Source organism: Gossypium hirsutum, chromosome A10 (assembly GCF_007990345.1).
Source record: "Gossypium hirsutum isolate 1008001.06 chromosome A10, Gossypium_hirsutum_v2.1, whole genome shotgun sequence".
In the NCBI taxonomy this organism is placed as follows: Eukaryota; Viridiplantae; Streptophyta; class Magnoliopsida; order Malvales; family Malvaceae; genus Gossypium; species Gossypium hirsutum.
In genome coordinates this window covers 13,813,398-13,825,176 of record NC_053433.1, presented here as the reverse complement: position 1 = coordinate 13,825,176, position 11,779 = coordinate 13,813,398, and the positions used below count along the sequence as shown (strand labels likewise).

General features: G+C 34.0%; 2 protein-coding genes across 2 annotated transcripts; both read left to right on the top strand.

Annotated features, from left to right (window-relative positions):
* The first annotated feature begins 7,859 nt into the window (after window positions 1–7,859).
* On the top strand, window positions 7,860–9,820 carry LOC121203244 (glucan endo-1,3-beta-glucosidase 5). Its single transcript, XM_041078773.1, has 2 exons — window positions 7,860–8,309; window positions 8,666–9,820. The coding sequence occupies exons 1-2, from the start codon at window positions 7,972–7,974 to the stop codon at window positions 9,048–9,050; spliced, it is 723 nt and encodes a 240-aa protein (XP_040934707.1). The 5' UTR covers window positions 7,860–7,971; the 3' UTR covers window positions 9,051–9,820.
* On the top strand, window positions 9,204–11,779 carry LOC107915365 (glucan endo-1,3-beta-glucosidase 8-like). The gene is made up of 3 exons (XM_041078488.1): window positions 9,204–9,848; window positions 11,485–11,567; window positions 11,653–11,779. Exons 1-3 carry the CDS (start codon window positions 9,204–9,206, stop codon window positions 11,777–11,779), a joined length of 855 nt encoding a protein of 284 aa, XP_040934422.1.

Genomic DNA, 11,779 nt, shown 5'->3' with positions numbered 1-11,779 from the left:
AGTGACCTTTTTACCCTTTATCCTTATCGAACGTCGGCCAGGACCTTAGCTGGGGTAACACATTGCTCATTGGTTTATAAGGATAGAATCGGTTTTGAAGATGAGATTCCTTTTCTCTGAGTCTTGTCAGAGCTGAAGTTGGATAAGACAGAATGGATCCAATCCTGATAGGATCAATTGAATTTGAAGAGAGAGGGTCGAAAGCTATCTGTCGAGGTCTAATGTACCGAAAATGACTGAGGTGAGCTTACAATAAAGAGGTTTATCCTAGAGAATTCCACGAGGGGAACTTGATATTGAAGAAGATCATTCCTATGCAAAAGGACTTCAAAGAAAAGTGATTGCCGAACTAAGAAGGACCTTATGTAATAAAGAAGGCCTGTTCTAGAGGGGCATTGATATTGACCGAAATGGATGGCAAAGATTTGCCCAAATCAGTGAATTCAAATCTAGTCAATGAGTATTTTACCTAAAAAGGGAGAAGCCAAGGTGAAAACTCGCAAATGGAGCCTTAAAAAAATAAAAAAAAAAGCGAAAAAAAAGGGAGAGGCCAATGTGAAAACTTGCAAAGGGCACCTTGAGACCAAAGGGATTCGAGTTGAAAACCCGAAAAGGGCGGCTCAAATTTTGATTAAAGTAGGGCATACAGCAATCTTGCTATGCCTGAATTAATAATAAAAAGGCATGCTACATCTTGGGGCATCGACAAAGTACTCCGGATCCCCTAAACACATATTAAGCTCAGAAGAGTCCTAAAGAAGTTGGTACAGAGAAGCTCAAGCTGTGATATCTAGGGCACCTAGTTTTTCATTTTACCCATTTTAAATTTGCTATATTTGATTAACTTATTCATTTTGAGTTAATTTCCTTCTTATTACATTTGCAATCTTTGATTAATTTATTCATTTCGAGCTGTGCTCCCAATCAATTTCCTTCTTGTCCATTGTTTTGATCTTTTTCGAGCATTTTGCATTGAAATAACGATTAATGAACAATAATACTTTCACAAAAGAAGTTCTGCATATTACTTTGGAAGTTTCTAAATAATACAAAAACCTGAAACAGGATTATTGTTCGGAACTCACCAAGCCTAAGGGTTGGAAATATTTGAGCCTAAATTGAAATTATCTCATTGGGATTTCTGTCAAAGATATTGGTTGAGCAGAAAAATCACATTAGTGTTATAATCCCGACAAAGAACAAGTAATGGGATTATTCTCAAGAAAATGAAAATGGTATTTTGTATTCATACAGATATCATGCATATACATTTGTTCATTACACCTAAGGAATGGTGTAATAGAACAAATTGATTAAAGATGAAACAAATCCTACACCCTGAGTTGCAGTGGGCTGGATAAGTAAAAAACTCCATAAAGTTTAAGTGGGGCAAGCTTGCCGAGCAGATTATTTTTTTTGAGTTTTCTATCAAGAATGCCAGCTAAACAAGACAGCAGCATAGCATGTCAATAATAAGGCTCTGATGAACAACGAGCAATGACACTTTAAGCCTTTTAAAAAAAATGGACCATTTTCATTCTTTGCATTCATATATCATTCATGACACATCTACCTAGGAGCATTTGGCTCAATCGAGTCATGGCATCTTAATCATTAGGCATGAACTCATACACTTTATACAGGTTAAGTCCTTCAAGGGACAATGAAGATTGATGTGCCTTAATCTCCTAAGCAGTAGGGTAACAGGCTAAAGCGTAGCAGATCTGACGTTCGCTGAAGCAGATCCAAGATGATTTGGCATCTCTGTATCAGGCGGGGAGCAGATCGAAAACATAGCTAATTTGGCTTTCACGTGTTTACGTTGAAGCAGATCCAAGATGATTTGGCATCTCTGTATCAGGCGGGGAGCAGATCGAAGACATAGCTGATTTGGCTTTCACGTGTTTACGTTGAAGCAAATCCAAGATGATTTGGCGTCTCTGTAGCGGCGGAGAGCAGATCGAAGATTGCAGATTTGGCATCCCTATATTTATAGGGAACAGATCAAAGATAGCAGATCTGACATTCCCGTGCTTCAGTGAAGCAGATCGAAGATTTCAGCATGACATCCCTGTGCTTATAGGGAATAGATCGAAGATAACAGATCTGACATTCCTGTGCTTACAGCGAAGCAGATCGAAGATTTCAGCATGGCATCCCTGTGCTTATAGGGAACAAGTTGAAAATAACAAATTTGGCATCCCTGTGTTTATAGGGAACATATCGAAGATAGCAGATCTAACATTCCTGTACTTACAGTGAAGCAGATCGAAGATTTCAGCATGGCATTCTTGTGCTTATAGGGAACAAGTTGAAAATAGCAGGTTTGGCATCCCTGTGCTTATAGGGAACAGATCAAAGATAGCAGATCTGACATTCCTGTGCTTACAGTGAAGTAGATCGAAGATTTCAGCATGGCATCCTTGTGCTTATAGGGAACAAGTTGAAAATAGCAGATTTGGCATCCCTGTGCTTATAGGGAATAGATCGAAGATAACAGATTTGATATTCCTGTGCTTACAGTGAAGCAGGTCGAAGATTTCAGCATGGCATCCCTGTGCTTATAGGGAACAAGTTGAAAATAACAGATTTGGCATCCCTGTGTTTATAGGGAACATATCGAAGATAGCAGATCTAACATTCCTATACTTACAGTGAAGCAGATCGAAGATTTCAGCATGGCATTCCTGTGCTTATAGGGAACAAGTTGAAAATAGCAGATTTGGCATCCCTGTGCTTATAGGGAACAGATCGAAGATAACAGATCTGACATTCATGTGCTTACAGTAAAGCAGATCAAAGATTTCAGCATGGCATCCCTGTGCTTATAGGGAACAAGTTGAAAATAATAGATTTGGCATCCCTGTGCTTATAGGGAACAGATCGAAGATAACAGATCTGACATTCCTGTGCTTACAGTAAAGCAGATCGAAGATTTCAGCATGGCATCCCTGTGCTTATAGGGAACAAGTTGAAAATAACAGATTTGGCATCCCTGTGTTTATAGGGAACATATCGAAGATAGCAGATCTGACATTACTGTGCTTACAGTGAAGCAGATTGAAGATTTCAGAATGGCATCCCTGTGTTTATAGGGAACAAGTTGAAGATAGCAGATTTGACCCTCTAAGCAGTAGGGAAACAGATCGAAAGCGACGGGCCTTAACTCCCTAAGTAGTAGGGTAACAGGCTAAATTTAAAGATCTTAACCCCCTAAGCAGTAGGTAAACAGATCGAATGCGATGAACCTTAAACCTCTAAGCAGTAGGGTAATAGGTTGAATTTACAGATCTTAACCCCCTAAGCAGTAGGGAAACAGATCGAAAGCGATAAGCCTTAACTCCCTAAGTAGTAGGGTAACAGGCTAAATTTATAGATCTTAAACCCTTAAGCAGTAGGGAAACATATCGAAGGCGATGAACCTTAAACCCCTAAGCAGTAGGGTAACAGGTTGGATTTACAAATCTTAACCCCCTAAGCAGTAGGGAAACAGATCAAAGACGATGGACCTTAAACCCCTAAGCAGTAGGGTAACATGTGGAATTTACAGATCTTAACCCCCTAAGCAGTAGGGAATCAGATCAAAGGCGATGGACCTTAAACCTCTAAGCAGTAGGGTAACAGGTGGAATTTACAAATCTTAACCCCCTAAGTAGTAGGGAAATAGATCGAAGGCGATGGACCTTAAACCCCTAAGCAGTAGGGTAACAGGTGGAATTTACAGATCTTAACCCCCTAAGTAGTAGGGAAACAGATCGAAGGCGATGGACCTTAAACCCCTAAGCAATAGGGTAACAGGTTAAATTTATAGATCTTAACCCCCTAAGTACTAGGGAAACAGATAAAAGGTGATGGACCTTAAACCCCTAAACAGTAGGGTAACAGGTGGAATTTACAGATCTTAACCCCCTAAGTAGTAGGGAAACAGATCGAAGGCGATATACCTTAAACCCCTAAGTAGTAGGGTAACTGGCTGGATTTTCAAGATCTTAACCCCCTAAGCAGTAGGGAAATAGATTGAAGGTGATGGGCCTTAAACCCCTAAGCAATAGGGTAATAGGCTGAAAATTATAGATTCTATATTTCTGAAATGGCGTTGGAGCGATTCGAAGCCACAGCAAATCTCCTCGAAGTTTCAGCGGAGTAGATTGGAGTCACATGTCTTATCTTCTTGAAGCCACAACAGATCTCCTTGAAGTTTCAGCAGATCTCTTTTCCCTGAAATGGCGTTGGAGCGGCTAAAAGCCACAACAGATCTCCTTGAAGTTTCAACGGATCTCTTTTCCCTGAAATGGCATTGGAGCGGTTAAAAGCCACAGCAGATCTCCTTGAAGTTTCAGCGAACCTCTTCTTCCTGAAATGGTGTTAGAGCGGCTAAAAGCCACGACAGATCTCCTTGAAGTTTCAGTGGATTTCTCCTTCCTGAAATGGCGTTGGAGCGGCTAAAAGCCACAGCAGATCTCCTTGAAGTTTCAGCGGAAAAAGATCAAAACAAACCTTATCTCCCGGAAGTTGCAGTAGAGCGGGTTAAAATAGCAAGACTTATCTCCCCGAAGTTGTAGTGAAGCAGATTGAAGCCGTCAAGAGGCCATTTAAAGAAGATCAAGGATCAAGAACTCAAGACTCGGTGAGCCCGGGCAAAATTGGTCTTTTTATAGTCTTTGCTCTATTCCTATTAACATAGCAATGAGCAAAGAGGGGCAGCTGTAAGACCCAAATTTTGCCCGGGGCCCAATAAAACCAAACCCAATAAACTAAATAAATAAATACTAAGCCCAAACCTAATACCTAACCCTAGCCCAATTAGCCCAATAGCCAAAACAAAAAAAAAAGAAAAAAGAAAAAGAAGCCCTAAATCACCTAATCCCACTACCTTAGTTGCATTGATAATGCAAATAGCACTTCTCCACCACCGTTTGCCTGCCATACAAAAAGAAGAAAAAGATACTAAATATATAGATAATAAGTTTGTAAATGGCTATAAAAAGGCCATACTAAAATCATTGTAAATGAGGGAGGAGGAAAGAATTGTATTTTTGAAAGGTTTTTTTTTATACGAAAAAAAAGAGAAGAATGTAAAAGCAAAAGGTTTGCAAGCAAATTTGAAATAAAAAAAAGCGAGTATTGAAGAAGAAAAGATTCAAACGCGTTAAGGTTTTTATTTCTTTTTTCCTTTTTATTTTCACTTTTTTTGTACATATAAACATTTTTTCTTTCAAAAATAGTATACATATATTTAGATATAAAAATAAAAAAGAAAACAAAAAATAATACATTTTTTAAATTCCGGCCACCGTGCGAAGGTGGCAAAGATGGCGGACGGCACCTGGGTACTGACCGGACCATGGCCGGAATGGGCAAAAAGGGAGAGAGTTGAGAACTTTGTTTTATTTATTTTTTTATTATTTTTACTATTATTTATATTATTATTATTATTTCTCATGTATATATTATTATTTATATTATTATTATATTATATATACCCTCTCCATATTTATTTATATTATTACTATCATTATTGTTACTTCTATTATTTTTTATTTCTGACTACTATTATTATATATATATGTATTATTGTTTGTATTATTATTATTATTATTATTATCACCCCTATTATTATTACTTTACTTTTGTATTCTAATATATTATTAATATTACTCATATTTTCATTATTTTTGCTATTACTATTATTATTATATATTAGTGTATATTTTTATGTATATATATTTATATATAGTATTGTTTTTTTATTACTTTAATTTAATATTTTTATTATATTTGCTTTCTGCATTTCTATATTTATTATTATTATATAGTAGTGTGTATTTCTATTATATACATATATATTTTTATATATAGTATTATTATTTACTTTACTTTAATATTATTATTATTATCATTATATCCAACCCAATAATAATTCTTTCATAAAAGTAATATTCCGTATTTGGTAATTCGAGACAATCGTGCCCTAACTTACTGGGTTTCGATTTTTCTCCTTTAACCTAAATAACAGAATACTTTTTTAAATCGCGACACGAGTTTTGAAAAATGCTTATTCTCAGAGATACAAGGTGTTGTGCCCTAACTTACCGGGTATGCCATTTTGTTACCTCAAAATAAGATTTTTGCAAGTAAAGGCAATATTTGGTGTTCGGAAATTCGAGAAAACGTGCCCTAATTTACTGGGTTTCGATTTTCCTCGTTCACCTTAACTAACTGAATAACCTTTTGAAATACACAAATTTTTATATAAAAGGCAAGCTCGCTCTCGAAAATTCAAGATGTCGTGTCCTAACTTACTAGATGTGACATTTTATATTGTGAGACGAGAAGGTCTTTAACATTTAAGCATTTTCTTTACAAAGAGGGATCGTATTTTAAATTCTTTCAAGTTTTCAAATTTTCGACACTAAGACACTAACTAATCAACTAGATACCAATTTTGGGCGTATCGAGGGTGCTAATCTTTCCTCGTGCGTAACCGACTCCCGAACTCATTTTCTGATTTTCGTAGACCAAAAATTATCATTTTAGTAAATCTTAACTTTTATTAAAATGATTAATTTAAGGTGATCCGATCACACCTCATCAAAAAAGATTGGTAGCGATTCCTCTATTCGTTTTCATTTCCAAAAATCTAAATCGATTCCCGTTTTTTCAAAAAAATGGTTACGACATCCCACATTATAAGATTCGCATAATATTGCTTTTCCATTGATCATGGAGTTCAAGATCCAAAGATTAAACTAAATTGATATATAATGGCACTATACACGTGCTTTAATTAACCTGTTTATTATTATTCAACAAGATTTAAAGCCGTATATTTGATATCAATTTATAAGTTTCAATTGATATTCATAAAATCAAAATTTTAATATAAATAATCAAATCTAAAAATTTCAATATGAATTTCAAATATCAGTATATATAATTGAAATATCAAATCAAAATATCAAACCCATTAAACTTCATGCACCAATCATTCCAAAAGAATAGAAATTTAATTAATTCCCAATAATTCGATATGACGAGGCTCAGATGTAATTTATTAGAACCGTAAACACAAGATCTAATATAAACCTTTATTAATGAAGATATGCCATGTTAGATCATCAATAATAAACCAAGAACAAGACTAAAGGCAAAAGTATACCCGAATTCATTGATTTCTTGAAATCTTTGAATTTTATGGTTTTATTAATATTTCAAATTATCAAACAAGTAATTTAGAGAATGTGACTCTTTCTTTTTTAAAAATGGTATATTAAAAAAGTTACATGTGTAATTTAGGGATCATAACCTCAATCTATAACTTTTGCAGATTAACCTAATTTCTAATAAGTTCATCATGAATTAGAAATTAGTTATTAGAGTATGTACACATATTTGCCTATATTTTATTTAATAACTAAAGCCCAATAAACTTTAACCAAATTAGATCACTTGTAATTTGGATTAACATTTTATGATAGTAAATAATATGTAATTACTCTTATATATTTTATATGTGGTTTCTATATTTTTTCAATAATGTATACGGAAAAAAATAAAATATGTTTTCCATCATTAATTTTGTACTGTACAGTTGATAGATTTATTGAGAAACATTTTAATATAAAACATTTTATTTTTGTGCATATTATCAAACAAAACTAAAAATAGAAAAGCATTCAACGTAGTTGTTTGTATGACAACTTCCAACTAAAAATCACCAAGAAATGCTAGTCTCTTCTCTGATTTCTCGTATAGCCAAGAACTCTGCACCAATTACCCCTATGTAATAACCCTTATTAGTCTCAACTTTTTCCATTTCCCAATGAGTTAAAAGACATTTTAAAGAAATTAAAAAAAAAAGAAAAAGAGAAAAGAAAACCATAGTTTTACTTCTTGTATAAACAAAGAAAAACCATAGCTTTTCTTCTTCTAACTTAACTAGTTGAACCCTTCTTGGAACCAACTCCCACAATGCTTCAAGCTCAGGTCTTCTTATGGGCATATATATTGTTATTTTTCCCTGCTAGTATTGTAGCGCAAGGCCTTGGTGTCAACTGGGGTGTCATAGCATCGCATCCTTTAGACCCTAAGATTGTTGTTAATATGTTAAAAGATAATGGCATAAAAAAGGTTAAGCTTTTCCATGCTGAGCATGACATTCTAACTGCCCTGTCTGGAACTGATATTGAGGTCATGGTGGGGATCCCCAATCATTCTTTGGAAAGTCTTTCTGAGAAATATAGTGTAGCACAAGCTTGGGTGAAAGCAAATATCACTGCATATATGGGTAAAAAGGGTGTCAACTTCAAGTAAGTTTTCGTTGTAACAACTAAATTTTAAACCATGATCTTATTACAATATTTTATGTCCATTTACGATATTAAAATATTATGTTTATAGTTTCCAAGTTTTCAAATGATTTTATCTTCCTCTTACTTAGTTAAAGTAGAAGAGTTAACTAAAATATTCGTATGAACTAAATTAATAGAATAAAATAAGATGAATGGGTAGAACTTTTTAAAAGTATAAACTAAATTATTATGAAGAAGAACCTAATTGAAAGTTTATGAATTAAATATTAATTCCTTTAGGATGGTGAAAGTAGTATGAATGAACCGAAGAGAAATTAGTTAAAGCAATAAAAATGTCTTCAACTATTTTGCAGATACGTGGCCGTAGGAAATGAACCATTTTTGGCAGCTTACAATGGTACGTACAATGACCTTACTCTCCCAGCTATGAAAAACATATTGAAAGCTCTAAATGAAGCGGGTGTTGGAAAAGATATCAAAGTATCAACACCGCTCAATGGTGATGTTTACATCACACCTACTTACAAACCATCGGATGGAATATTTCGACATGACTTGGCAGATATCATGAATGGAATATGTGAATTTCTCCATAAAAATAATGCTGCTTTTATCGTCAATATCTATCCTTTCCTAAATCTTTACCAAAATCCTGGATTCCCAGAACCTTATGCCTTCTTTGATAATGATGACTCAAACTCTATGGATGATCATGGTGTTAAATATTGTAGTGTTTGAGATGCTAATATTGACACTCTTGTCGCGGCACTTAAAGCATCTAATTTCTCGAATATACCAATCATCGTGGGGGAAGTTGGATGGCCAACTGATGGTAATATTTACGCCACAACAAAAAATGCTAAAAAAATTTATAATGGGTTGCTAAAGAGAATGGCAAAAAATGAAGGAACTCCACTTCGCCTGAAGCAATATCCCGATGTGTATATATTCTCTTTGTTGGATGAAGATCTTAAGAGTATTGATCCAGGAATGTTTGAGAGGCATTGGGGAATTTTCAGCTTTGACGGACAACCTAAGTTTCCAATGGACTTGTCAGGGAAAGGACAGAACAAACCACTTGTTGGTGGAAAAAATGTCACATACATGGAAAAGAAGTGGTGTGTGTATAACAAAGATGCGTCTAACCAAAAGGATTTGCTTGTAAAGGTTGCATGGGCTTGCAATAATACTGATTGCACAACCTTGGTACCTGGAGCTTCATGTTCCGGTATGGGTATTGACATGAATGCCTCGGTTGCCTTCAACATGTACTACCAAATGGCAAATCAAACTAAAGGTGCATGTGATTTTGATGGTTTAGCCAAAATTGTCAAGCGAGATCCATCTAATGGGACATGTCGATTCCCAATTATGATTAAAACTATACAAACTACATCCAATTCTACTGCGTCTGCTCCTAAATCATCAAGGTCTTCCACCTTTAGCTCTTCAACATCTCATTCTCCCTTTGAAACTCACTCTCCTTCTCCCTCTTCCTCTCCCTTTCATTCTCCCCTACTTATCTTTCAAATTTTTGTAGGTATTTTCACTATTTGGTTTGTGTAGATTGACCTTTTATTGAAATAATGAAAATAATTTAAAATTTTGAAGTTGTTGAGTTGTTACTCATACAATTGTAACTAACAACAGAAAGTAGCAAAAACATAATGCAAATGAATGCAAGCAAATGTTGTAACAATCCAAAAGTCAGTGGTGTCAAAAACTACAGTTTTGAGACCTCTTTTCTGTAAACCGAGTCTGTAAATATTAAATAGGGATATTTATAGAGTTAAGATAAAGATAAACTGAAATCTTGCTAAGTAATTTAGTCAAAATCGTGGTTGATTAAGGACTAGGGACTAAGTTGTAAAAGTTTCATTGCTATAAATTTTTAATTGGGATAAAGCTTAGGGACTTAAATAGAAACTATTCAAAGGAATAAAATGGTTAATAAACCAATTCTATATAGTAGATAGTGGATGGTGGTGATGTTGCCCATTAAAGTTAGAATAACTATAACTAAAATAAGTAAATAAGATTAATTAAAGAACAACAGTGATTGATTAAACTAAACATCACTTAATCTAATTATAAAGTTAGTAGATGATGAAAAAATGTCATATTTTCCCTAAAAACATACCGTACATTGAAGAAGAAAAAGAGAAAGAATCGCCATTGATAGCTAGCTTTCGACTATTATTTGTAAGTCCCTAAGCTATTTTTATTTTATTTTTATAGATTTTTTATAAAGAATCGCCATTGATAGCTAGCTTTCGACCATTATTTGTAAGTAAGTCCCTAAGCTATTTTTTTATTTTTATAGATTTTTTATCATGGGATCTTGATTTAGCTAGGCCATGTATCAATTTGTTGAACTTTTGAAGTTTGATAAGCTTCCATTATTGAGAATTGGATTTATTATGTGTGAAATTGATAGAAATCAAGCTTAATTTGAGTAAAGGACTAAATTGTAAAGATTAATTGTTGATTTCATACATTAGGGAAAAATTGAATGAAATGAAAAATTTTCATGAAATTTTGATAGGAATCGGATTTCAATCCGAAGCTATAAATATAAAATTATGCTTGTCTCGGGTTTAAGGACTAAATTGAATAAATTGAAAAATATGTATGACTTTTAATTTCAATGTGATTTAATATGAAATTTAATATTTTTTATTATTAAGTTTTTATTCATAGCTAAAGACGGCACAGGACTATCGAGAGGGAAAGGAAAGGAAAGAGTTGACTACAAGTGACAAGAGTTTTCGATTTGTATTTCTATGACCCAAGTTCAATCTAATTATTGCATATTCATGTTAAATTGCATGATTTAGTAATGAGGTGAGTATATAATACTTGTATGAGTTAAATTGTGGTGATTGATATGGTATATCGAGATGTAGGACTAAATTGAATAAAATATAAAATAACATGATTTAATTGATATGTGGTACTTGGCATGAAATTGAGTTAAAACATGTTATATGTTGTATTTTAATGGTTAATTGATGATAAATTGAAAATTATGAAAATTGAATTGAACTATATGATGGAATCGGAAATTGGTTACCTTATTAACTGTACAAGTTTATACTTCGGTTTAGTCGATGATGCAGTTATGTGCCAGTATGATTGCTTTGGTTTATCCCATGATGCACTTACATTATAGTATGATTGCTTCGGTTTATCCGATGATGCACTTATGTGCCAGTATAATTGCTTTGGTTTATTCAATGATGCACTTATGTTCCAGTATGATTGCTTCAGTTTATCTGATAAGGCACTTATGTGCTAGTATGATTGCTTTGGTTTATCTGATAATGCACTTATGTTTTAGTATGATTGCTTCGGTTTATCCAATGATGCACTTTTGTGCCAGTATGATTGCTTTGGTTTATCCGATGATGCACTTAGGTGCCAGTATATTTGCTTCTGATTTCTCGAAGATGCACTATGTGTTCTAG

Bases quoted from the DNA above. Each gene is read 5' to 3' on its own strand.
- LOC121203244 (XM_041078773.1), top strand. From the start codon at position 7,972: ATGCTTCAAGCTCAGGTCTTCTTATGGGCATATATATTGTTATTTTTC. The intron at 8,310-8,665 runs GTAAGTTTTCGT...ACTATTTTGCAG, and splicing joins AAAAAGGGTGTCAACTTCAA to ATACGTGGCCGTAGGAAATG.
- LOC107915365 (XM_041078488.1), top strand. From the start codon at position 9,204: ATGGCAAAAAATGAAGGAACTCCACTTCGCCTGAAGCAATATCCCGAT. The intron at 9,849-11,484 runs GTAGGTATTTTC...CTTACATTATAG, and splicing joins TACTTATCTTTCAAATTTTT to TATGATTGCTTCGGTTTATC. The intron at 11,568-11,652 runs GTATGATTGCTT...CTTATGTTTTAG, and splicing joins AATGATGCACTTATGTTCCA to TATGATTGCTTCGGTTTATC.